Source organism: Oxyura jamaicensis (assembly GCF_011077185.1).
Source record: "Oxyura jamaicensis isolate SHBP4307 breed ruddy duck chromosome 1 unlocalized genomic scaffold, BPBGC_Ojam_1.0 oxy1_random_OJ106682, whole genome shotgun sequence".
NCBI classification, from domain to species: domain Eukaryota; kingdom Metazoa; phylum Chordata; class Aves; order Anseriformes; family Anatidae; genus Oxyura; species Oxyura jamaicensis.
In genome coordinates this window covers 91050-117948 of record NW_023303267.1, presented here as the reverse complement: position 1 = coordinate 117948, position 26899 = coordinate 91050, and the positions used below count along the sequence as shown (strand labels likewise).

At 41.9% G+C, this 26899-nt stretch overlaps 1 protein-coding gene across 7 annotated transcripts; it reads left to right on the top strand.

The window, feature by feature from the left end:
• Nucleotides 1-5015: 5015 nt before the first annotated feature.
• Nucleotides 5016-26116, top strand: LOC118156977 (acyl-coenzyme A thioesterase 9, mitochondrial-like). Of its 7 annotated transcripts, XM_035311229.1 has the most exons (16): nucleotides 5030-5059; nucleotides 6482-6573; nucleotides 8196-8222; nucleotides 11129-11174; nucleotides 14827-14997; nucleotides 15085-15122; nucleotides 17585-17668; nucleotides 18240-18343; nucleotides 19402-19475; nucleotides 22016-22083; nucleotides 22687-22798; nucleotides 23921-24011; nucleotides 24486-24571; nucleotides 25271-25358; nucleotides 25545-25695; nucleotides 25949-26116. In XM_035311229.1, exons 2-16 carry the CDS (start codon nucleotides 6492-6494, stop codon nucleotides 26005-26007), a joined length of 1281 nt encoding a protein of 426 aa, XP_035167120.1. In that variant the 5' UTR covers nucleotides 5030-5059; nucleotides 6482-6491; the 3' UTR covers nucleotides 26008-26116. The 7 variants fall into 7 exon arrangements, with proteins under 7 accessions (XP_035167121.1, XP_035167120.1, XP_035167123.1 ...); XM_035311230.1 differs by lacking the exon at nucleotides 8196-8222 and having other exon boundaries at nucleotides 5016-5059; XM_035311232.1 differs by lacking the exons at nucleotides 5030-5059; nucleotides 8196-8222 and adding an exon at nucleotides 9698-9762.
• Nucleotides 26117-26899: the final 783 nt, after the last annotated feature.

The window sequence follows — 26899 nt, the reverse complement described above, 5'->3', positions numbered from 1 at the left end:
TCCCCGGGGCCCTCACCCGCCGCCCATTGGCCGCCCGCCGCCCCCCCGCCGCCCAGCCTTGCGCAACGCCTTGTTTGCGACCAGGCGGCGGCCGAAAACACCTCACGTCCCCCACAACACCCCTAAAAACCCACACAGCAGCCCCTCCCCACCCCGGCCGCCCCCCTCCTGAGGCCCCAACGGCTGCCAACGGCCCCCAACGGCCGCACCTTTATCAGTCGCAGCAGGTCGGGGCAGTCCTCGGGCCGCGCAGCGCGGATACTGAACGAAGCCATTTTCGACGGCGTTTCCCCCTTCGGCCCCCTCGGCTGACGAGTCCCCGGTGCGTGAACAGGAGGAGCAGCTGCTTCTTCATTCGTGTCCCGGGCGCGGCGGCCACCTGCGGTCAGTCAGGCTGCGAGCATGTCCCGGCGGCGCTCGGTGAACAGGCGGCTCTCTTCCTCCTCCCCTTGCTGCTGCGGCGGCGCTGCGACCCCGACTAGGCAACCGTTCGCTCCGCCGGCCCTATTTATAGACGCCCGCGCTCCGCCTCCCCTACACACAAGCCAATGGGAGCGCCCGCGCTGCTCGCCCTCAGCCAATGGCGGCGCCGCTCCGCGGAATCCTGCCCCGCTCTGCCAGCAACAGCCGGTGCGGGTGTCTCGTGACAACAACCCCCCCCCCCCCCCGCCCGTCATGGCGCCCCCCGGCGGGGCTCTGAGGGAGGAAGGCCGGGGGCGGAGGGGCCGGGCCGGTGGGGCCGGGGCCGGGGCCGGGGCCGGGGAACTGAGTGACAACCAGAGCTGGGTGGCCACTACGTGACCAAACAGCATCACATCAACTGTACCCCACGAATTTCCCCCGGCACAACCCTCCGGTCACCACAGGCACACAAAGCCTCCCAGGTTGTCTGTGCTCCCTGGCAGAAAGACCAAACCCAGACCCCACAAATAAGAATAAATAAATCATAATACAAAGGCACCCACCCACTTGGAACCACGTAGGCTGTAAGGGGGCTGGCTGACACAATATTGAGTCGATATATACTGAACGCTGCTGTTCACAGACAGGATGGGGAGCTGGAATTCTTACATTTGTTGCAGCCCCGCATCTTTAAAATTTTCTAGCTATGTTTGAGTGAAAGCTAGTAATTTACATTATGTATTAGTTGTGTTTGTTTCCTAGGACAGAGTAGGATTTGCAAATAGCTGTTTATATAGGGGAAGAAAGAGCTCAAAACAAACCAAAGTTTTGCCTAGGGCACGGGGTGTATTCCTGCCTGACAGGAAAAAAAAAAAAAAAAAAAAAAAAAAAAAAAAAAAAAAACCATTTACAAGAACCGTAAGTGACCAGGCTGACCAACCTTACCGGGAGGGAGGAGCAGCACACAAACACAGAGGGCAGCAGCATTTTTGCAACAGGAGGAAATCTGCCAGGAGTCTGCTCTAAGGAAGGCTGAGGCTGTCCAGGAGGTACGAATGTCCTTGACACAAAAGTGTGTTGAAGAAATTCAGCCTGAATAAGTAGAGCCCCCCAAGGCAGCTTTGGACTATGAAAGGAAGGAGGAATTATCCCCAGCCCTGGTCTTCTTCCCCTGAACACAACCTAGGGACAGCAGAAATGCATACTGCAGAGAACTGGATCCTGACCTCGATGATGTGCGTGTCTATAGGCCCACGAGCAAGGCCGCCGGGATGAGAAGTATAGAAGTCACTATTTGGAATACACATGGTTTTCTTTACACCCTCTTCTATAACCTTTGCAACTATCACGTCCACTCTTTGTTTTATATTTAGCTTAATCTGACTTGTTTTAAGAGTGATTTCAGGTATGGGAAGACGTTAAGTCAGGCAGAGTAACAGTCCGTAAAACCCGGATTCCCAAACTTACTCACAACACTCACACCCTATTTTTCGGTACGTATACAATGACGTAGGAGGTTCACCTTTCATTTAGACATAGGGGCCAGTATGCAACATGATACTGCAGTGATTTGCATGGAGAAGCGTGTATTCTGGTGGCCACTGTGAGTCAAGAAAATCCTGTGGCATGCAGTGGGACAAGCTTAGAGTTCTGGAAGAGTAATTTTGAATTTATGCAAACGCCCTAAACTCAGTTTACCCTCTACTGGAGCAAAAATTGAGATGCCCAAAGAACAGCAGCATTTCCAAAACAAGGTGTTCCAGCCAATGGCTAGTCGAAGAGAAGATTTGTACAGTAAGAGATCTGGAAATCCTTCAGGACTGGTCTTCTGGTAGGGAGACTGAATCAAAACAAACTACCAAAACATAGACCTAGCCTAACTACAAGGGATTCCATGAGCATACGTCTTTCCAAGTCCTAGAAATAATCACTCTGGGACCAGAAATGGGGAATACTATCTTTGTCAGACAGTGCTTGTCTTGTCTTAACTCTTTTCCATTTTAAATGAGGAAGGCATACTATCAAAAAACTTGCTGTTGTGTAAGAGCAGAAAGCACCTGGTTTCTTTCACTTTCAAGTCAGAAAAGTCATGTGATTTTAGAAACTGAAGTTTCAGCAAAAAAGTACTTTTCAGCTTGACTGTTTTTGAGAGTCCTGCTTTAACTAGCTTAGAAATACGCTGATGTTCTGTTACCCCAGGTCACTGGAGTTAGCTTTCGAATTCATAAGGCAGAAGGAAAAAAATATTTTAAAAACTCATCAAGTGTTACAATAGTTTTGTGAACCAATAGGAAATACAGAAAAAAAAATAAAAAAAAAGACACAAAAAGGAAGGTGACAAAACACATGACTAAGGTACCTAGATTTCAGAATCTATGCTGCATTTTTATATATATATATTACTGTAGTATTTTTTTTTTCAGTGTAATGGCAAGCATATTTTACTTCTGAAAATAATTCAGCTTCTGAAAATAATTCAGTTTTGTGAATAAATCAGACTGCTGGGTCTTGTATTTTAGAGGCAGCTTCTAGGATTTGCCTCAGGTTTGTTCACCTTTCAGAAAGTTTCATAACATCCTGATGTAGCTGAAGTCAATACTGAAATTCCTTATGACTTCCACAGGGCTCATATTCTGTCCCTGAGTGGTCAGCCAACTTATCTGCACTTTGGATGGGAATAAGTAGCGTAAGATTCCTGAAAAGGATCAAGCTTTTTCAAATGATGCAAATATGTGTGCTGTAAAGTGGTTAGCAAATGCCATTAGCATAAAACAATGTTGAAATAACCTGTTAAAATGAAATATGCCTTGAAGTCTGGATTCGTTCTTTCTTCTGAGAGCAACCAGCAGCTTCTTGCAGACACAGCCTGCTGGCTATCTATTGGTGGTTTCACCAAAAGAGATGATACTTTGGTGCGTGCAGGGTAAAATGGTTAGAATTATCTGCAAAGATCCTACACATTTTTCCTCTCATTCTCATTTTATCTTCTCTTTCAATCTTACTTGTAAGTGAGGAGACAGAAAATGTAATTTTCTGAACATTTTCTTTACAGTGCCAGGGGAAGTATAGGTTGGATATTAGGAAAAACTTCTTTCCCAAAAGGGTTGTAAGGCATTGGAATGGGCTGCCCAGGGAAGTGGTTGAGTCAGCATCCCTTGAGGCCTTTAAAAGACGTTTAGATGTAGAGCTTAGTGATATGGTTTAGTGGAGGACTTGTTAGTGCTAGGTCAGAGGTTGGACTCGGTGATCTTGGAGGTCTCTTCCAACCTAGATGATTCTGTGATTCTGTAATGCAAAACAGAAGAAAGCAAGCAGTAATTTATTTTCTTGCATGCAGCAGGAACTGGTATTAATAAAAGCATTCAGAATGCTATGTATGTTACTGAGGCACGTTTTCCCCACATCCTCAGCAGATGGAAGTCCTGTCTAGTCTCAGGCTACAGGAAACAGCCATGCTAGTTCCCCAGGACCCTGCCACGGTGAGGCGGCTTGACAATTTATCAGAGGGGAACCTCTGCTGGACACTCATACTGTTAACATATTCTTGCATCTAAATATCTGAATTTCTTCTTATCTTGGAAACTGGAGGGAAAGGCTTATAGTGGGCACCACTTTGCTTTCTTCAGTGTTCCACTAATCAAATTCTTCTTTACTTCTGGTATTTTAATTTTTGATTTCCTCCTTCGCTGGAAAGATTCCTCAAATTCCTATATGAATGCCTCTCTCATGCCTCTAAGGTTCACTGTTTATAACAAATAAAAAGGAGAAGGGTAAGATCTGCTTATTCCACATGAAAATGCAGTGAGCGAATCGTTTTTGATTACAGTATTAATTGTTCTCAAGTATTTCAACCCAAGCTATATCTCTGTCAAATCTCTGGACCAAAATACAGAGAATGCATGTTCAGTTAGTACTCACTGTTGACCTGTTACTTTTCCTGACTACTGTTTGGATAACATTTGGGGTTCTCCTTGCATTTCTGGCTATTTTTTCCCCTAGTACTCGGTACTTGAATTGATGAGTTCACAGTTGCTTCCAGTTCACAATTGCTTATTTTTCAAGCAACTTACAGTAAGAGTTTAGCTACACTAGGCCATACGTAGGAAAAGAATACTATTTCCTGACAGAAAAGTAAGAAATATTGCATTAGCACTGCTCTGAATGTGGGGCAAATGCAAACTTGTAATAGACATGTAATGAAATGACACGGACGTCCGTGTACTGGAGATAAAAGGATGACCACTTTGGACTGCTGCTATGAGGATGTCTTTTGGTCATTAGAAGCTTATTCCTGTAAGCTGGTACATTGGGATCGTCATTGCAATAGCGTGAGGTGATGAATTTGTGATTCAGACCTCTCCTGCTTCATACACAATCTCCTGCGGCACGCACACATGCGATAGGGGGTATGACATTAGGGAAAGAAATGCAGGGGGTAAAAAAGAGCGATGGGGGGTATATAAAATGAGGGAAAGAAACGCTGTAATGAACCGTAGCAGGCGTTAAATCAGCCTGTTTTTATTTCGGGAACAGAGGCAGCCCCGCGGGGCGGTGCCGGGGCCTTCCAGCGGCGCGGAGCCTCCCCGCGCCCGGCGCCTGTCGGGCGGGGCCGGGCGGGCGGGCGGCGACTCCATGGTGCCGGCGGACCGGCCGCACGGTGAGGCCGAGGGCTTCCCCGGGGTCTCGGTGCAGATTTTTCCCCCGTGCCGCCCCGGCAGCAGGCGGAGGGGCTCCTGCGGGCAGGGTACGTGCGTGTGGGCAGCTGCGGAGCGCTGGCTGCCCGCCCGCTGGCTCCCCGGGACGGGAGCTGAGGGACGGGCGCACGCCGCGCTCCTCGGGGCGGTGCCCGGAGCCGTGGCCGGGGGGTGTTCTCCGGCAGCCCTCGGTGTGAGCCTGCCTCACGGCCCTGGGGCTGCCCGGGGGAGGCGGCTGGCGGCTGCTGCAACGCGCGGTGAGCCGGGGGCTCGGGGCCGTCCCTTCTGGCTGGGTTGTAGTGCAGCCGGCAGGGCCGGGGGTGGTCGTGACCCTGTGCTCTGCTCCGGTGAGGCCACGCTGTGCTGTGATCGGCTTTGGGCCCCGCACAGGACACTGAGGCGCTGGAGAGTGTCCAGAGAAGGGCTACGACGCCGGTGAGGGGTCTGGGACACAAGTCCTGTGAGGAGCGGCTGAGGGAGCTGGGTTCAGGCTGCAGAAGAGGAGGCTCAGGGCAGACCTTAGTGCTCTCTGCACCCACCTGCAGGGAAGGTGTGGGGAGCTGGGGGTCGGCCTCTTCTTGAAGATAACCAGCAACAGGAGTAGAGGGAATGGCCTCAAGTTGCACCAGGGGAGGTTCAGGTTGGAAATGAGGAGACATTTCTTCTCAGAAGGAGCAGTCAGGCACTGGGACGGGTTGCCCAGGGAGGTGGTGGAGTCGCCGTCCCTGGGGTGTTGAAGGGAAGGCTGGACGTGGTGCTTGGGGACATGGTTCAGTGGGTGACAGTGGTAGTAGGGAGGTGGCTGGACCGGATGATCCTGAAGGGATTTTCCAACGCTAATGGTTCTGTGACCCTGCACGTTAGGCTTACTTGGAGTTGCACCCATGCTGACCCATGGGGTGAATGCCAGGGTTAGCCAAATGGCACTGTGTTGGAGGCCTTGCGATCCCCATCTGAGGGGGTGCCAGCCAGGCACAGAAAAAGTGAATGTTTTAGAGTCACGGGTAGCTTTTTAGATGTGCACAGTCACCATCTGTGTTAGGATGTCTGTAGTGTAAAAGCTGGTATTCAGTCTGAGCTGGTTGTCACAGGGCCTCTGGATAGTCAGTGAAAAGAACGGATGCCTCCAGTGAATCATTCTTCCTTCCTGTATAAAGGTAATGGCAGGTGCTGGTTTGAATTTCGTCTGGCTTGAATTGCTGTGTGGATTGCATCTGATTCGAAAAATGGGGCTGACAATAAGGAGTGGGGTTTCTGAAGTAATCAGTGGCATTCAAAAATAAATTTTAATTAAATCTTTTTGAAGAGATCTTAATCTTTATGAAAATAACTTATTTTAATGGCATTAGAACTAATGACACCAAATTCTTCCACTTCGTCTATAGGTTGTGCACCATGTGGAAGCTTCCTTCTTTTCTGGCTCGGACGCTCACTTCTGGGACCAATGGCTTGCCATTGCTTCCAGACATGGCTGAAGGTAAAGTAATTGGCTGTGCTTTAGAAGAAGATTTGGAAATGTTTCTGAGGAGGTTATTCTTTCAGGTGGTGCCCCTTAGTTAGTTGATATGGTTTGCACACATTGCATCTGGGCATGTCCTTGACTGTTTATACCATGTATACGTTTGTACCATTTATACCATAGCTCATAGTATAAATGTTTAGGAAGCATCAGAATGTATGTGTTTGGAGATCGTTGGCTACAAATATGTACAGGACACTGAATTTACAGGCTTAGTGGCTACTCTGCTTCTTTAGACTTGGAAGAGTATGTGATTCTCTTTTAGAGGGACAGCTGCTTCTTGAGGAGGCTCTAGATAGAAAGTCAATGCAATACAGAGAGGTGCTGAGGAGGCTGGCTAGAATGGCTGAGAAACAGAGGAACTGAGTGGAAATAATGAGTCATACAGAACTGTTAGGGTGTCACTACTGCTAATTTCATACAGCGAGAGAAACCTTTTAATCAGATTAGTTTCACGAAAATGCACTCTCTCAATAGAGTTTTGTGTGGAAAGATTGTTTTAATGCTCTAATAATAATAAACCAGTGTTCCTGTTTGAGAAGCTTTAAGAATGTTTTCTTGCATTCTTATCCTATGTACTGAGAAAAGGAGAGCAGAAAAAGAGCTAAAACCAGATACAAATAACTCCTTCATGGAGTTCTGCTTGTTTCTGATATTTTCTTTTCTCCTCTGTTTCTGAAATAGAAACTCAGGGTTATCCAGTAAAAGAGAAGAAGAAGGTTATTAGTTGTTAGACTATTGAAAAATGCAAACACAAACTATAGGTTAAAGATAGTAATTTGGGAGGTTGAAGGAGAGAAGCAAGGATACAGGATATTGCATAATTGCAAATATTACCCCGCTCTATTATCTGGATGTTTTGTGATGATGCTATCCAGAAGGCCAGTAAAAATAGTGGAACCATCCTGGCCTTGCCTCTGTTTTCGTTCTAAGGAATGCTAATATTTCTTGGACTATAATAACTGTAGATATTTGAGATTCTGTTCTAAAACTGTAGCATTTAAGTAACATTTTGCAAACTTGTGTTGATATGTAAACTAATTCCCTTTAATTTGGTGTACCTGCTTTCACAAAACACCAGATACTTATTCTTACTAGCTTTTCACATGCTTCCTCCCAACGGTGGGTCCCAGTTGTGAATGCCCTCAGTTCTTCGATGGTGCTCCTAGAGGCACACCGAGTGGATCTTCAGAAGCTTCCTCTGAGTTAACTCACCCTGCTTCCTGAAAAATGCTGCAGCTAGGCTTTGCCAAACTGATAGTGTTTGTTAACAGTAAATGGTAACACCGAGTTTGAAGAAACGTTTGGACTTAGACTGCAAGCAGATACTGTGCAGAGCCGGTAGACAAAGGAACTGGAAAGCTGTATTTGAAGGAGATGACTGACTCAGTTGAAATCACAAAAATACTGGCCATAAACCTTGGCAGTGAGCAAGGACAGGTTGCTTAGAGTTGGTTAAAATTAAGGGACATGTACACAAATGGAATTTAAGCAGGTGAAATAATCAGGTAACTCCTTAATCGATGTCATTTGCATAGTTTCTTGTAATTGTTATCTAACCTGTGTTTTCCACTCCACAGGACACTTACCCATTCATGTGAATAATGGTGTGTTGTGGTAATCTGAACATATTTTAATATTTGCTATTACGCTAAACTTACTTAGCTACTGTTTTGCCTTACTTTATTGCTCACCAAAAATGAAAACTTCTTCTCTGTCGACTTGCTTAAAGCCCCTTTGCCTTCTTTAATGTTGTGAGTCATGACAAGTGAATGTCTTTGGTCATCTTTGTGGAATATTGTACTAGATCTTGGATAGCACAGAGTATTTCTGATAGCATGCTGGAAAATGCATTTTTAAAAGCCTTGTGGGATACAAAATCTGTTACGTAGCATCTCCTGCAGTACATAGCTTCATTTTAGACATTTGAATAGAAAAAGGCTGTGGTTCAGACACAGTGGATTTCTGCATCTTTCACTGAAGGCCAGGCGAAGCTCTACACCAGGCTGGTGGTAAAACACAGCCGTGTGGTCTGCCTGAACCTGGGGAGGCACCAGCACCAGGGGCTGCGGATGGCAGAGGTGGATGCAGTGAGCTCCTCCAGCTGCCCTCGTGTCCTTCGTTACTGTACTGTGCAGCTCAAATAAACTCAGGCCCTGCTGCTCTGGCTGTAGTGATCCACTGACCACAGCTGAGGAGTTAGTGTGAAATATGCAGTGTGTTAACGATGGATAAAACCCATTTGCTGGAACTGTTCGGTGTCTCTAAGACATTTGCCAATGAGAAGAGAGAATGCATGAATTTTTATGCTTAATTACCTAAGTTTATGTTATAAAATCATTAAAATCTAGAAAAGCAGTATAATTTTTCCAGGGGAAAGAAAAAGAAGATTTATAGGCTTTGAGCCTGTACAATGGACTAGATTTAGATTGGCAAAGTCTTAGAAACACTTACACTTTGACCTTTTATTGTTCAAATGAAAGTTATGTGGTCTCAGCCTGGCAAATGTTTACTTGTATGCCTAAAATCAGAAATATTAAATGGGACTAATGGTATATACATGTTTGCAGGTTTGGACTCGAGGTTTTTCAGAGCTTTTTACGTCTCTAAAGCTGAAAAGGAAGATGAACCTAGTTTAAACCGAGACAGAGAAAGTGCTGTTTATTCCCCCTCCATCCCAGCACAGTCTGCACGCTATTGGAAAATTGAGGTTTTGTGTTCTAGAAGCTATGACAGTGTTTCTGCTAACACTGTGTTAATCAATGCATGCTATGGCATCTTCACAGGTGGAGTGTGAGTAACAGGAAAGTAGTAATTCCTATTATGTAAACAAGCCTGTTGTTGCTTCTTAAGGGAAAAAAAAAAAAAAAAAAAAAAAGAATCAGATCCCTCTGACCCTTCCAAAAAAATCAGCTCTAAAATTTTCAGTCAGTTCTTTTTCACTGACATTTTTTGTTACTGGAATTAGTAATAGAACTCGTCTTATTTCAAAATGTATTTTCAGCTTAATTTCCTAAAGAACCCAGGCCTAAGTAATCTGCTTTTGTCTTTTGTCTGTCTTCTTTTCCCTCTCTTCTTCCAGACTCCTTTGTTGCTTGCTGCCAGCCGAGATAGATAAGCACAAATCCCAAACTGTGTTCCCACAAGGTTTGTGAAAACCAGCTTCTGAGTCAGAGGTTCCTTAGGGTGCCCGAGTTAGCGCTGCGTGCGGGTCAGCCTGTGTATGATGGCAGTTGCCAGGTACCTGGGCTCTTTATAGTGGCCAGCTGTCAGCCTGGTGGAGCCCTGGGCTAACCACAGCTCCTGCTGGTGCTTGGCTGGAGGCCTGGCAAAACAGAGGTAGGTTTAGAGGTTTGGGAGGGGAGCTGAAGGTGTTGCAGTAGGGAATGAGCAAATGGGGGGCTAGTGGGAGGGGTATGTGATTTCAGTCCATAGGGATAAGCTTTGTTAGCTCCAGGGGTCTCAGAACAGCTAGCTGAGTGCTGTGAGTACTCCAGCCAGGTATTTAGTTTGTGGTGTGCAATGTGTGATGGTGTCCCATAACTTAACAGTAAAAAGAATCAGCTCATGAGTCACCAGCAGCCCTCTTTCTGTTTGTGTGACACTTTTTTTTTTTGTAGCCCTTCCCTGATGTGTCACTATTTTATCCTATTATTTCAGCCCTCTTGTATTAAAAACCTTTGTGAATAAGCAAGGAATTCCTGCCATCCAATTCTCAGCTCTATTCTCTTATGAATTTGGGAATTGTTGCTGCTTGTTTTTGAGTTTCTGAGTAGCACGCATTTACCTGCCTAACAGAGACAGAATATCTTGGTAGATTTGGTGAGACCCTAACACATTTAATAGCCCCAGCAGGAAAGAGTAGAATAACTGCCTATGCAGAGCAAACAGTGATAGTGCAAACAGTGTGGGAAGCAATTTTGCAGCTCTCTGTTCGGTGTCTGGATGTTGTGTTCTTTGAGGCTTCTAGAAATTTAGGCTCCTAAACCCTCCTGGCAGTACCCAGTCTGCTGGTGTTACCTGCCCTTCATGTGTAGGTCTAATTAAAAAATACTTATTTTCGCTCCCCGTCTCCCAGCTGCACTGTCCTTTTAATGTTCCTTTTACAACTTTCTGATCTGTGTTATCTCCACTGTTTCTTTGTGGTTAGACTGAAATATTTTCACGTCAGAATTTCTCAATCTGGTCTTGATCTGCTGTCTCTTTCAGTTGCTTAATGCAATTAAATGCCTGCGGTGCTAATTAACAACCTCTCTAAATGCATTCTTTATTGGCTGTACAAAATAAGCTACACAATCATGTTACTCAGTCCATTGCTGTGATATGCCTACTAACAACGTCAGTGAATTTGGCCAAACTTTGTTTTTCAGGCTTTTATTTGCATGAATTTGCTTAATTTTTGTTTGTTCTGGGATGAGGATTGTGCCTTTTAGCACCAAGCAGCCAACCTCACGTTCTTCCCTTGCCAAAATAAGCTTTGTTTGCTTTGATTTTTTTTGTTTGTTTGTTTCAGTGCGAAGCAGATTGAGGGATATAGTGGGAGCATCTACCAACTGGAGGTACTGTGTACATTAAATGTATTTTACTTCATTTGTCAAACATGGAGAGAACTCAGAGTTGTAGTAGAAATGTGAATTCAAACTGAAAAGTAATGCAAGCAAAGTCTTGGATTGTTACTTTGTGGATCACAAACTTCTGAGAGTTTTCTAGCAGATCTTTAGCACCGAGGGAACAAAATACAAGGTCCTGATGCTTACAAGATTCTCATTGCCTTGGAATCTGATGCAAGTCTAAGAGCTTTAGGGCCTTACTGGAAACGTTATGTTGCTATTATCTCTTGATTTATCTGTTGGTGGACTTATCCTGGTCAAGGGTATCTCAGGGATTTCTTTTCTCTGCTGGAACTTAATTGTAGAATAATCTGTTTTAAATCACCTAAATTTTGGCTTATCCAGTTTACCTACCTCCCCCTCTATGATCACGGATGAGACAGGGTTGCCTACAATCCTGCAGTTGTTAACGCTTCTGAATAAGTCAGTGTAGCCATCAGGGGAACTTGTGATGCTGATTGGTTGCCCCCCATTTATTTTCTTGATGGGTGATCATTTTATGACCATATTTGCTGAGCTCTTGTTACACATTTTGAGGACTGCTAAGAAAATGAAAAGGAGCTTGCCAGGATGGAGTGTCTGATATGTCATGGCCTTCTGTATAGCTTTATCTAAACGGCATTGTAGGCCCGCTAAAGAAAATGCTCGAATCGGGGAAGTTGAGCTTTGTTTAGGAAGACTGGTAACTAAGCATCATGGGGCCTGAAATTTTTGTGAGGTCAGCTGGTAAGGAGTCTAGAAGATGACTCTTAAGGAAGCCTTTCATGCAGCCCATAGTGGTTAGGGAGGAACCATGCCATGTGGAAATACCGCCTGAGGAGAGAGGCTGTAGAGGGCCCCGGTCAAATCTGATCTTCCATCCATTTCTTTTCCCTCTACTGTGCTGAGTCTAGGTACCTTTCTTGTGCTGTAAAAAATGCAACAGAAACACTTGAAGCATACAGTGCGTTGCAAACCGCCATGAAGAAGGAAGCCCATTGTTGGGAGTGCTTGAGAATGACAGGCTTAATATGCGGGGAGGTTTGGAGGATACGGGTCATGTAGACTTTAGAACCCACTTTTATGTTGGACTGACACAGAGTTGGTAAATGTGGAGCATGAACAGCCAGTGCTTTCATCGAGTTAGACCATGGAATGACTGAAGAGGACCGACCCGAGAAAACAGCCTGGTAGGGTTGTGAAATGGGAACTAGGGAAGGACTGTGAGGGCCTGGTGCATATCCACCTGGAGTGCTGGGAGAGGAGAGAGATGCATGTTGGAAGAACACTTTGGGCTATTAATTTTGCTGAAAGGAAACTTGGGTTCACGATTTCTCTTGTAAATGTCAGCAGTGTTTTGTTTTAAAAAGTGACACCTTGCTTATAAATGTCTTCTTCTTTCCTACCCATGTGACTAAAACAATGAATTTGCTCATTGCTGATACAGTGCAGTGATTCTTATTATAGGTCTCACATAGGCATTAGATCTAGATTATGGAGGACTTAGACCTTATTGAAGTCAGTAAGAATAACTAATCCACTGAATTAGAAAGCCTGTAGAATTTGTCTGGGGTACAATCTGATGACAGATTCGTGGGATGACTTACATTACAGTTTAGGTAGAGTTGTAGCCATTTCAGAAACAGTGCCATTTCCCAGAATGTTTTGGGCAGTTATTAGTTAATGCTTTGAAATACTGTTACTGTATGACTGATAACTGCAGGATGTAAAAGTACTTGGCCACTGAAAAACATTATTGCCTTGAGCCCAATATGTCTGAGTATTGAAGAGTACATTCTGAAGCCAAAGTGAAGAGTTCTGCTGCTGATCTCAGAGGAGCCAGGATAGGACTGGTAAAAACAGAGTATAGCTGCATTTTTATCACTTGTTTTCTGTGTATTTGTAGACATTTTTTAATTTAGTCTCTGACTGATTTCTCTTAAACCTTTTGATGAAAGCCCTTGAAAGCAAACCTTTCAAAAAAACAAACAAACAACAACAACCCACAAACCACCACAGTAAAGGAGCATCTTCTTGGACATTGCACCTTTCCTTAGCCATCTAGTATATTCTATTTCTGTGCAGTGGCCCAACTTCAAACATAAACGCTCTGGAGTAGGTTGTTCTATTTTCATTTTTTTCTGAACTCTGCAGTTGTCATTTTGTCCAGATGAAGTAAGCCATATTTCATATGTTTATAAACAGTAAAATTTTAAAAAAAGAAAGAGACTTTCTGCTAAGCCTTTACTGTCCTTGATTATGGACTCACATTTTCCCCAAAATTATTATACAGCAAAGAGGGAGTATAAATAGTTGAAATGTGACTTCTTTCTGTACCTCCTCTCCCAAATATAAAAGCCAAAGCCAAAAATGTCATCAAGTATGACTAATAGCCAGAATTCATCCAAAGTCAAAACTTAAGACAAAATTTTTGGTGAAAAGGTTCCTTTGCTGTTTGCGTTCGGATTTTTTTTGGCTTTATTAAACACAGTGGCACTCAAATCACAACAATGCAGCATGCACGACTGAATGAGTGGCATGCATCCACCACAAGTTTAAAATTAAATTTGGTTGCTTAGAGCACGAGGAGGCATAAACCGCTACAAAATTTAATTAATAGTTGTGCACACTCTTTTGCTTTTTGCCTGAACTATTGCATGTTTAACAGTCATATTTTTAGTGCTTTGTTATTGATTGTAGGGATGTGAGGAAATACTTGCTTTATTCAGTTAGGTTGCACTTTTAAAGGGAGGGTACTTTGGAGGAACAGGTAAGAGAGTATGTTGGGCAAGGTTGCTGTTACGTATCACAGGTATCTGTGCAAGGAACCAGCTTGGAAAGAAGTGACAGTAAGTTGGCCCCATCTGCCTTGTGAGACTTGCAACCCCTCAGGACTTGGTGGTGCTGGAAAAGCAGCTCTGAATTATTTCTCCCTTTTCTGTATTATTTATTTTCACAAGTTTCATGTGTAGTTGTAAGATGACTGGGTAGAAAAAAAAAAAAAAGGAAAATATGTAGATTAACTTTCCCTTTTTTGTGTGCCTCTTTTGTGCATGAACTGTTGCTGTAAAGGAAGAAGTCATCTGTAGGTGATCACAATTCCTACCAGATTAGCTCTCTTAGTTGTCAGTGCTAGCCAGTACTGTACATCTGCTTTACTTCTTGAGAGAGACGGTAGGTTGACAGTCCTCTAAAATTGACACGGTAGGAAGAGTTGTAATACAGTAGCTATGGAAGGCGTGAATACACACAAAACATTATAGGCTAAATTACACACGATTTGAGTTTTCTTTTTTTTTTTTTCCTGTTAAAACTAAGTTTTTTTCAAGGGGAAATATTTTTGTAGCATTCAGAATTGGATAAATTTCATTCGTCTCTTTAGTACAAAGTATGTGCTTGCAACTGGTACAGAAAGCTATTTAAAACTTGTTGGCAATAGTCTTCCTTTATCTGGTTATGTGCATTTCTCTTTCTTTTCAAGACACACTTAATTTGTCCTAGTATCTTTAATTCATTTTTTTGTTTTGGTAATTTTCAGCCTGACATCTTTTAGCTAGAGAGAGTTTCAGCTGTCTGATATACTCTTCTCATACTCCAGATGAAGTGTTTCTTTTCTTACTAGGGATCATGTGCAAGCAATGCAAGAAAGAAAAGCTCTCCATACTTTACTGGCAAAACGTCAGGAAGATCTCCCCCCTAGAAGAATGAAAGATAGCTATTTGGAAGTTATTCTGCCTCTAGGAAGTCAACCTCAAATAAGAGAGAAGTATCTGAATGTATACAACAGTGTAAGGTAACAAAGTAAATATAGGACGCATACAGGAAAGTGTTAACAAATTTTGGAAGTAGTTATTTAATTGTCAAAAAATGTGTCTTACAGGTTTGGAAGGATACTTGAAGATCTTGACAGTTTAGGAGGTAGGTATCTGTGCCCTTGAAAAGAACACACAAATAATGCAGAGTGAGTTTGAGTACTGATACAATATGACCTCAGCAAGGATTGCATCAATGTGCTGTCTCTGAGGGGAATTAAAAAAGATGCTGAAAGAGGATGAAGTATGAATAGGAACAGTCAGAAACAAAATGCTAAGCTTCAGCTTCTGCCAGTTTGTAAAGGACCAGCTATAAGAATAATTATACTCATTTGCTTCACAGTTTAGCTTTCTTATTTTATTTTTCCTTGTCATTTATTCACGGTCTTTAAAATATCAAGATATTTGATTCCTGTTTTGCAGCTAAAATAATTGCTGGGTTGTTAATATGACTTGATGTTTGTCTCTTAAAAGTGGGCAATTGGCAACGGCAGGAAATTCCACAAAGATGCCAGATTCTACCCCTGGGACAGAATAAAGCCAGGCACGGGCACAGACTGGGAACCGGGTGGCTGGGGAGCAGCTCAGCAAAAAGGGACCTGGGGTGCTGCTGACAGCAGGCTCAGCATGAGCCAGCAGTGTGCCCTAGCAGCCAGAGGGCAAACTGCTTTTTGGGGTTTATTATACACAGCACAGCCAGCTGGACAGAAGTGGTGATTGTCTTGCTGCATTTAGTGTTGGTGCAGCCTCGCCTGGAACACTGCATGCAGTTCTGTTCAGCAACATGAAAAGGACGTTGAGGTCCTTGAAAGTGCCCAGAGAAGGGCAACAAAGCGTGGGAATGGCACAAAGCTGTGCTGGGGAGGTTCAGACTGGGCATTAGGAAACGTTTCTTTGCTGTCACACACCGAAACAAGCTTATAAGGGAGGTGGTTGCTGTCTGTGCCTGTCAGTGCCCAGAAGCGTTTGGATGATGCCCTCAGTAATAAGCTTAAATTTTTGGTTAACCCTGAAGTGATCAGGCAGTTGGACTCCACGATCTCTGTAGGTCCCTTCCAGCTATTCTGTTCTGTCTTAACATGTCACCACATGATGCCTTTCTTCAGTAAAGTTCTTTAGCTGGTCAGTAGCATTTTGATGGAGGTTTGTCACAAAAAAAATGAGTGCTTGTTAAGGGAAAGGTCTGAGGGGGAAGTACGTACGTAATGGTTCTTTTAGCAGGACAGAAAGACCTTCTGTGGGTCCAGATGGCCAAGACTGAGGCAGGCAGAGAAACAAGTGAATGCATGTCACTTATCTATGAGGACAGGCAAAAGAGCTGGATGACTTGTATTTTGTACTGGGATATGGAAGATAAGACCTGTCCTAAATTAAAAACGAGACTGGAAACTAGTGGCTCGTTTCAGTTGATAAATGAGACGAGCCTGTTTTTCATTCTGTGCCTTGCTTATTTTCTCTGTAGACTTGTGAAGATCTTGGATTTTTCCTGGTAACAGCACAGAATGTCTTTGCCTTGTTTGTAGTCATACTTGTCTTCAGTCAGTTCTACTGGGCGTAAATTATTTTGGGGAAATCAAGATTCTGTGCCAGTTACACAGTGTTCAGAATGGTGGTAAGAGGTTTGCATAGAAACAAGTACCATTCCACTCTCCCCAGCACATCCAGTGATCTTGACAAATGTGCCACGTGAACAATTGATCAACTTCTAAGATTTTGTCTTTGGCATTAGGGTTCTGATAAATCCAATTCAGACTATTATTAATTGTATTGATGCCACGATTGATGGGCACAACAATTTTTAGAAGTATGACTTGAGTCATTTTTACTTACATTTCCTGGAAAGACAGAGTTTTTCCTTCTCTGTAAAGTATCTGCACCTAATGAGATGCTTTTGAAACCCTTATTGGGTGAAAATTACTTGATTACTAGGAAGAAAAAATCTTTGCAACATTACTCTTTACTATTGCTCTAAGGAGTCTGTTATTACTCTGAGGAGTCTGTTTGCTTGCATATGCCCTCATGAGCAGAGCTAATTAATTTAAGTAATCATTTGGCTAGTAGTGATTACGGTGTGATAAATACCTCCAACTATGCTTTCATGCCTGTAAGGCACAGTTCATCTAATCTGCACCTCTTTAAAGGAATCAGTATGTGAAAACAAGTCTGCAGATAGTATGTATCCTTGAACAACCTGCCTGAAATCAAAGTAGGCGGTAGGAAGGGAATGAAGGATCTGAGAGAGTGGGCTACAGGGATAAGGGAACAGACTATGTGGGATTGGAAGGAGTGGAGTGATGGGTTCATTTAAGGCACTCAGTTAAATTTCTCTTTGTAGTAAGTAAATACACATAGAGCTGAGACAGCTGCTGAATCACTGTTTTCTTTATAGCAATCTCCTGAATTAAGTACATGAAAATGTGGAAGTCATGCACTCCTACACTGTGATATTTCAGTTTGTGTTTTGCAGGTACCTCTCATGCTTCACGAAGATGGTTTTGATCTGCTCTGCTAAAATTCTTGTTAAAATACAAGAGAAGTAAATGCTGACTGTTTTTGGTCTCTCCACAGTTCTTATTTGCTATACTCACACCAAGCAGGAAACACAGCCAAGGTCTCCCTTATCGATAGTTACAGCCCTGGTAGATAAAATTAGTAAGTGGCAATTTGATCAGCAGGAATAGTTTCATCTGTTTATCTTACTCATTCGGCAGCTTCTGCATTCCTGTCGTTGTTACTGGGGATACCTTCTTCCCTCCCCTGTTGAGTTGCCTTCATGTTGTTTTGGCTTTGACCTCTTAAATACTCTGTCTTTTATAGAAGGGAGGAGGGTAAGAGAGCATTTCAGTTTTCCCTTCTTTTGTGCCTCCTGCACTTCTATGTTCGGTTTTGTATTAGCCTGTGAGTTTCTTAGCTTCATTTTTAAACTGTTTGTGTTCTGGTGAAGTTGGACCTTGCTTGTGTCACATGTTCTGCTGACCACCTCTGTGGGTCTGCCATCCGCCTGCCACATGTGTGCCCGTTTCTTCCACTTCTGGTTTTGGTGAAAACAGATAAGGCAGGAACTGCAGGCTAGCAGTGTGGTCCTGTGCAACAGCTGTCTCTTCTGGGTTGTTTGTGTGCTTTGCTGCTTACACAACACAAAAAGATCTTAGAGGAACCAGTCTTCCTAGTATGAGACGTGAGTGATCTGTCTCCCAGTAACCTCTAACGTTTATTCTCGTAGATCTGCGCAAGAAGGTCGTACTCCCTGACTGTGACATCAAATTCACAGGCAATGTTTCTTGGGTTGGAAAGACCTCAATGGAAGTAAAGATGCACATGCTGCAGGTTAGTTCCTGTGGCTTCCGTCACCAGTTACAAGGTGTTTCAGAGTGAATTTTGGATGATGACACTAACAGCCTAAATTGCATTTTCTAGAATAACCAAGATGACTTCCAGTAGTTTAGGTAATGTGGGATACGCTGTTACTAATCCTTCTGTCATGACATGTGTTTTTCTTAACCAGAATTTAGTAGTTAACTTTGAGAACAGTAATACTCATAGAGACAAAACAGGAATCTGGGCTCTGTATCTTTAGAAGCTTCTCCCTGCTTTTGAAAAGTGTTATTTTCCTTGTATCTTTGCATTTTATAGATTTATAAATTTTAATGCTGATATTCAGTCTCGGTATTAAATTGTATCTTCTGTGCATACTGTCTACTGCATAGCATAATTTTTGTAATAAGTTATTAAATGCTAAATACTAATTGAAAATAAATGGAAGGTGTGACTACACTGTACAGGAAGCAAAATGAATATTAATTTAATTAAAAATCCCTCATTTCCATTGAATACTTACAGTCAGTTGATTAGTTAGCAGAAACATTCAGTAATTTAATTATTTAGAGTAGCAAGGATAGTCTACTGATGTGATAGGAGTGGCTATGAGTCAGATAAACAGGTAAATATTTTTTGATTCAGTTTGTGTCCTTAAGTGAAGCCTCTGATGTAGAAGATGATGTTAAACCATTCTTGTCTGAACTGCCTCCCGGTGTTGACAGTGGTGCCAGTTTGGTATTGGCAGTAAAATAGTTTTGGCATTGCTCAGAATAAAGAGTAATCGGGCATTTTACAATTTTATTTTATACTTTTCCCTAGTTGAAGACAGTAGTTAATTAGCATTCCTCTGCTTAATGCTTTTGTTGCAGAATTTATGAAAATGTAGTTCTAACTTGTGTTCTTTCTTTCTGTTCAGCCTACTGTGGGAGATCTTAGAAGGGATGACAAAATGAAAGTAAACACTGTGATAATGATGTGATTGTGTAGGTGATACTAACTGAATAGCTTGCGAAGCGCTTTTTATAACTTTAGAGCTTAAAGATACAATTGTTTCCTGTCTCTCTCAGTTGCATGACGGTGATTACTGCCCTGTGTTAGATGCAACCTTTGTCATGGTGGCCCGGGACCCAGAAAACAAACGGTAATTTGTAGGCCAGGGAAATAGTCTTCAGACGCCTGTTGTGGTGAAAGTGGCAGACATGGCAGCTACGTATGTGTGAAGCTGTATGGTGCGGGTTATAAATGAATTGTATAGTTGATGTTTTCTCTTGGCAAATGTTACTTCCCTGGGGCAAGCATCAGAGCTTTGAATTCAGGAGTCAAGTGATACCAGGCATTGCTGTTAGTCTTTGGATCTGTGCCTTTTCCATAACAGATTTCCCTGTGTTTGAATGACTGGCCTGATGAACAAAGAAGTAAATCAGTGGACTACAAGCCCACGTGCATTGTACAGTAGCTGTTAAAATTGATTGCTTTCTTGCCCTAAAAAAACTGAAAGATTGAGTCTCAATGGTTCAGAATCACAGAACAGCTTAGGTTGGAAGGGACCCCTGGAGGTCATCTAGTCCAACCCCCCTGCTCAAGCGGGGACACCCAGAGCAGGTTCCCCAGGAGCACATCCAGGGGGTTTTTGAACACACTCTGTGCCAGTGCTCTGTCACCTGCACAGAGCAGAAGTGCTCCCTGATGTTCAGATGGAACCTCTTGTGTTCCAGTTTGTGCCATGGCTTTTGTCCTAGCTCTGGGCACCAATGAAAAGAGCATGGATCTTTTCACCCATGGATCTTTTCACCCTCTTTGCACCCTTCCTTCAGGTAGGTTAAATAGCCTTTGAGTTAATAGTATCATTAATTCTGTAATTCATTATGGCAGGTGTTGTCAGAATATTTAACCTAAATTATATAAAAATTTATGTAAAAAAAACATGGACCTGGTGGGTATTCTCATAAAACAAAACAAAACAAACAACAAAAATCCCCTTCTGGTTTCACCCTTTCTGTAATACTCAGTCATTGACCAGACTGCTCAGTTTCAATTTTGGTTTATATGACTCCAATACTAGAAAGATCAACTGTATTTCTTACATCTTGTATTTCTTACACCTTGTATAGCCTGCAGAAGTAATAAACCATTTTCTAACTAGTTTAAACATCCTTCCTCATTAAATACAGGTGGTTATTTATTGGAAGGACTTTGCTTGACATAATTATTTAGTCCTGATAACATTATAAGTAGTTATCAGTATGATTTTCTGTATCAGATTTGTGTTATTTTTAGATTCTATTAGTGTATTTATACATTTTAAAAATATATATACTTAATTTTATGGTTCCCCCTCTTTTTTTTCCCCTAAAATTGCAAAAATGGCATTATACACTAGTAGACTGACTAATGTAGCAAAACAAACAAACAATCATACTCCAAGGCAGTATTTCTATTCTGCTTTACAAACTGGCTAGGGACAGCTGAGGAGATACGCTGTCTGCATAAGCCCATGTAGATCAGACTTCATGCAGACTTCAGTGTCTGTCCTTCAAGGCAGCTAACCACAAACCTGGTGTGTTCTGGAAGTATTTTGGGTGAGGTAGAAACCTTTTAGAGAGGTACAGGGTATATTAGATTGGGTATAGTGCCCCGAAATCTGGTTGCATGGCTTTTGGACCATAAAAAACTTGCATCTCAGGGGCTTGGACAGGAGAGCTAATGAAGATGCATCCTGAGCTGAAGAGAGGGGGAATGAGCTTTGCAATAGTGCAGGAGCTGGTGTGTCTTGAAATTCCAGAGTTCTAGCAAACAAGGGAAAAGAGCAGGCTGTTCCAAGTGAAAGGTCTCTTTGTATGTTTCTTGTTACCAGCCCAAGTAAAGCCTGAGGACAGAGGTGAATTGCTTAGCAGATTTACATATTTGTGTGTGTGTGTGTGTGTGTATGTATGTGCGTATGTGTGTGTTAACTTGCATATATATCTTGTTTTGAGTATTTGTATAAGTGTTTAAAATATAAAAATAATCAGTGGAAATCATGAGGAAGAATGGGTCCAGAAAATAAGCATTTGCCCTGCCTTGTGAAAAGCAGTAACTAAGTTTTATGCAATTTGGTTAGAGTGTATTTACTTGTGCACTTAAGTAAATGTATGAATTGGGACTCAAGGCAGCCTCGTATCATCTTCTGTGATAAGTGACGTATGTGGTAAACAGCTTTTGGCTGTTGATAAGGCTGTCATGGGAACATGTAGATTGTGAGAACACTCGCTAGCTACAGCACTGTGCTCTTTCCATTCCAGAAGGAATGCTGCTGTTCAGGTTTTGGATATCTATTTTAGACTATCCTAGATCGCCACTTCTTCGTTTGCTGAGCTTCTAAATAGCTTTCTGCTTTAATGATCTTCATGTAATCTATGGGTACAGATTTAGCTCTTTATGAAGCACAGATGTGTCAATTATTTTTTCTTAATTACACTAGACTGTGGTTGGATAGCTTCACTTCCGAAGAGGCAGTTAAGCAAGTGTGATATTCTGTTGGCAGCTGCCAATTATGAAATAATGTATTTATTTCTATGGTATAATCTGAAGTATGTCTTTTAGTCTTGTGTAGTGTGTATGTAAGCAAAAAATGAAACACTTACAATGTATTTACAGGACAAGTTCTTGTAAAGTTAGTAATTTACAAATCTCTGTCCATAGGCCGGCATTTGTTAACCCACTCATTCCTGAGAGCCCTGAGGAAGAAGAAATCTTCAAGCAAGGGGAAAGTATGTCATATGTAGATGTAGTGCTTAGTGTCGTGGTTTAATGGTGGACTTGGCAGTGTTAGGTTAAAGGTTGGACCAGGTGATCTTAGAGGTCTCTTCCAACCTAAATGGTTCTTTGATTCTGTATTTCCCGGTAGCATGCAGATCTGCCTTAGTTTCAAGTTAGTAGCTGGAAGGAAGAAGACTTCAGAAGTTCTTCTACCAAGAAATAGTCCTCATTTGTTCAAAAGCAGATTTTCTGTCATGTCTCGTGTCAGTGTTGTTGAGAGATTAAGTACCATTGGCAAAACTTGAAGGAGGTTGTTTGTTATGTAGTGTTTCTTGCTTGATACATTTTTCTGTACTTCAAGGGGAGTACATAAGTTTCCTGTAAGGGGACTGGGTATCAGCTTCATTGTGTTTGTATTTTTCTTAGATGCAGTCAGTTCTGAAAGCCAGGTTTTTGTTCGAGTTAGGGTTGTCAAGCTCTAGCTTTTAACTTAACAGAGGAAAAAAATATGGAGTCGATTGATACCAGATTCAAATCATCACAGCCAGTTCAAATGTGTGTTGTTTTTTTTTCCCTTTGAACTCTAACATTCTTTTTTTTTTTTTTCTGCTTAGTGAACAAGTTAAAGAGGATTGATTTCAGCACTGCTTCCTTACTGAAAATGGCTCCCACTGCAGAAGAAAGAAACATTGTTCACGACATATTCCTTAATACATTGGACACAAGGCAAGAAAGGGAGGGATGGAGGAGAAATGGAGTCTTGAGGAAGGAAATTTAATGTGCGTTCTGAGTGGGCTCTTAGAGGGCATACTGGCATAAAGGCACACGTTCTGTTTTCCCATTTTTCCATTTAAACTGTGGGTCATTTTACTTGAAATACAGGTACAAACTTTGACGTGTCATCTGTGCCTCTTAAAAGAGTCTCTTATCATTCAAGAGTGTTAGCTGTGCCAAGATGATGAAATGTTAGCACAGAGAGCTTCAGTGTAAGATATTAGGAATAATCCTGAGGGGGGAAAAAACATCTTTAACCAAATAATGGAGTGCAATGGTTTTGCAGCTGTGTAATTTACACAATATAAGAGTTTTCTGCCAGGTAGGTAGCAGAAAGCCTGTGAGGGCAGGAATTGGCCATATTTTCAACAGGTAGCTTTGCAGTGTGTTTTAGGTGTAATCCTGGGCAACGTTAGTTGAGGGAGACCAGTGTTGGCACACTTTTCTTACAGTTCAGATTTCTCTGAAATCATCCAGTGCCGATGGTTGTAGAACAATGTCTAATAACGTTAGTGTGCTGTTGTGTTTGTGGATGATTTCTTTGACTCACTAACCTTACACAGTTATTTTCAAAGCTGTTCACCAAAGTAAGACATACCTTCCATTAAAAATAACAGAGGTGTTTTGTACACAGTCTGCCTGGGTTTGAAAACCTCAGACTGTCTGCATGTTTGATGTTGAATTATTCTGTTAGCTCATTACTTGCTTTTAATTTATACTCTGACTTACTAAATAGTGTAAGGCTTTTCTGGGAAAGTGTGTTTTGTGGATGTGGCTTATCTTTTCTTTAATGTACCTTTCTGAAGTTGAGATCGTTCCTTCAAAGGAGTTTGGACATCATCAGAAGTTTCTGAAAGAAGGGAAACGTAGGCTTTTGTTTTGTTATTGCAATCATAAGTATCGCTTTAGATACAGCTTCAGGCTCACTTGGAGCAGCTTTCAGTGACAGCATTCCGGGATGGTGGCTTGTTTGGCTTCGATTTTTCTATTGTTCATGTTTGTCTGCATTTACTTCTTTTGCATTTTTGACCTGCTGAAATTTGCTCATGTAAAGTTTTTTTGTTTCCTTCATAGGACAGTAAGTTTTAGGAGTCGTATATTACCACCCAATTCAGTGTGGATGGAAGATGCAAAGCTAAAGGGCCTACAGATCTGCCATCCTCAGGTATTTTGAAAAATATGAATAAACTACAGAAATGGCTTCTGAATTATGAATCGTCTTTTAAGACTAGTTAATATATTATTTTGTTTAGGTTCTGCAGTCCTTGCAATATTTTTAGATCTTAGTTTCTTTTGCCATTTTTCTGTTAATGGAATGGAAAACCTGTATCTATTTGGATTGCCACTGTGAAATAGACTTCTCTTTACTTTCTTTCCTATGACTGCTTAATTAGTGTAAAGAAATTCCTTTGTAAAATACTTAATTTGGGCTTCCACTTTATGATGCAGTCTAGAGATTTATGTTATCAAATAAGTGCCTATTAAGTAAAGGTTCCTCAGCCACTTGGACTTTTCCATGTCTTTGTACATTCAGGTGCTCGGAGTTCTGTTAAATGCTGTAAACTGAAGTGCAGACTTCAACACAGTGCTTTGAGAAGAACATATGTGATGCAGCAGTCTGATTTTTTTGTTTCTACAGGAGCGGAACATCTTCAATAGGATCTTTGGGGGTTTTCTAATGAGAAAGGCATTTGAACTGGGATGGGCAACTGCTTGCAGCTGTGGGTGAGTTGCAGATTTTTATGTGTATAAAATATAGAACATTGTGCGTGTATGGATAGGTCAGGAAACCATCCTAGCCAACCTAATGACAATAGGAGTAGAAAAGATCTACATGTTTAAGAGGAGGATGCTGCACTATTATTTCACAGCACTGTTTTACTTAGAACACCTGTCATATTTGCAAAGAGATTTGCATCATGCTCCTATCCCTCCTAAACGTAGGGATAGAAACTGCATCTTTTGTCTCTTTTGTTCTATTTTACTAAGCTACTGAGACTGACTTTGAAGATTTTTTTTTCCTAAATGTATAAAATAAATGTTCTTCTAAATAAATACTACATCTCATCATCGCCCAGAAAAGATCTATGCCCGAGCCTAATGGAGCATGGGTAGCCTAATAGAAAGATGTCTTGTATCAGGCCTAAGCAAAGGTGGCATGAAGTTTGCCTAGCGAGTGTAAGTCATAAGATACAATGACAATGCAATAGCGTAACCTTAAAGAATGTCTATGTGTGCAAGAGGTTTCCTCCTCTTACTTTTGTCTTGGATGACGGCATAATTCTTAAGCACTTCCTGTGGCCTGCATTTAAGAAAGAGACTTATTTTCTAGTAACCCATCACCGAAATGCTGGGAAGGAAATAGTTTAAATTTTTCCAAGTACACTAGTTGTTCCTGAGAAGAATTTTTTTTCTCTTTCTCAGGGGTTCCAGACCTTTTATTGTATCTGTTGATGATATCATGTTTCAGAGGCCAGTTGAGGTTGGATCCTTATTACTGCTTTCTGGACAGGTAGGAGTTTATTTCTCTTTGAAGAGCAGAAAAACTTACCCTTCCTGTTATCATTGATAATCACTGATAGTGAACCATGTGTTATGAATGTGTATGATTTTTCTTGTTAAACACTAAAATTGTCTGTTACATGTTTTCAGTGCCAGTGATTAAGTATGACCTGTAACTCCTTTCCGAACTGTGTAGGTCTGTTACACGGAGAAAAACTACATCCAGGTTCGAGTGCACAGTGAGGTGTATGATGCAGATACTAGAGAGCACCACACAACCAACATCTTCCATTTTACATTTATGTCAGAAAACGAGGTCCCACGTGTTGTCCCCAAAACATACGGAGGTGAGTATCCAGTTAATGCATTGCCATCGAAACTGTGGAAAAGAACACTTCCTTTCTGTTGAAACATTTGTCATTTTAATAGATGAACTATTGGCATTTGAATATTTTAACAGGATTTCGTGGCAAAGCACTTTTATTTTATGCTGTGAAGACAATGTGGATTGCTTCTTAATCTTACCATTCTGTGCAGCTAGTTGTCCGATACCGATACTAAGTTGTTAATGTGTTTTTCTCTTTCCCCACCTAATTTCAGAGTCCATGTTGTATTTAGATGGGAAGCGACACTTTGCTGCAACCATGAAAGAAATCTGAGAGGCACTGAGAGCTGCATCAGCAGTGGATCAGCATACTGTCTTAGAACGAATGAGTCATAGCCACGGATGGCTAACAAACAAGTGTTCTCAATACTAAACCAAAATAAAAAAAAAACACCCCCTCCCTTTTAAATAATATTTATGTATTTGCATATAAGTGGATTTTTTATTCTCTGCTACTAGGATTTCTTGAAATTTCCTTTGACACACCAATTCTGTTAGGAAATAAGGCTGAAAAAATACAATCATACTTTGCTTTGAGAGATCTTGTTACCCCCCTTGCTGTCTTGTCACCATCTGCCTTTTTTCCCTTGGTAGCTCCCCTTTGTGCTTCTCTGACAACTGATAGAAGTTCTATCAGAAGAACGTGTGCAATAAGTAGATAGACACAGATGAAGCCATTTGACCTGTATTCTTGTGTAAATTAGGTTTAGGGTTTTGTTTTTCAAGAACGACACGGGCATCTGGGTAGCAATTGAAAGCTCAGGAGTTATTAGTGTGCACAGTGTACAAGCTGGTATTTTCCATCATTTTGGATTTTACAAGGTTGTTGCAGCTTCTTTTTTTTTATATGGTTTCACGTTCACTTGGTAGACGTTTTTGCAATGATGTGAGGTTGCTAGATGGTCTGTTCTGACCTTGTAGGCATACTGCCAGCCCTGTCAGCCTCTTCTAAATTTGTTGTTTTTCTGCTGTAACTGCACACTAGTTCCTGAATGAGTAATTTATTGTAGCGTATGGAGTAGTGATCTGACCAGTGAAATTTTGTGAGACTGGGAAATGGTATTGTAGAGCAGAACTGGGAGCAGAGCAGGAAAATGCTGCTAAAATGGTAACAATTATGTTTGATCCGTGCAGGAATTAAGGGCCCAGAGGATCTGTGCTGAACA

Bases quoted from the DNA above. Each gene is read 5' to 3' on its own strand.
- LOC118156977 (XM_035311229.1), top strand. From the start codon at position 6,492: ATGTGGAAGCTTCCTTCTTTTCTGGCTCGGACGCTCACTTCTGGGACC. The intron at 22,084-22,686 runs GTATGTCATATG...TTTTCTGCTTAG, and splicing joins AATCTTCAAGCAAGGGGAAA to TGAACAAGTTAAAGAGGATT. The intron at 22,799-23,920 runs GCAAGAAAGGGA...TTTCCTTCATAG, and splicing joins CTTAATACATTGGACACAAG to GACAGTAAGTTTTAGGAGTC.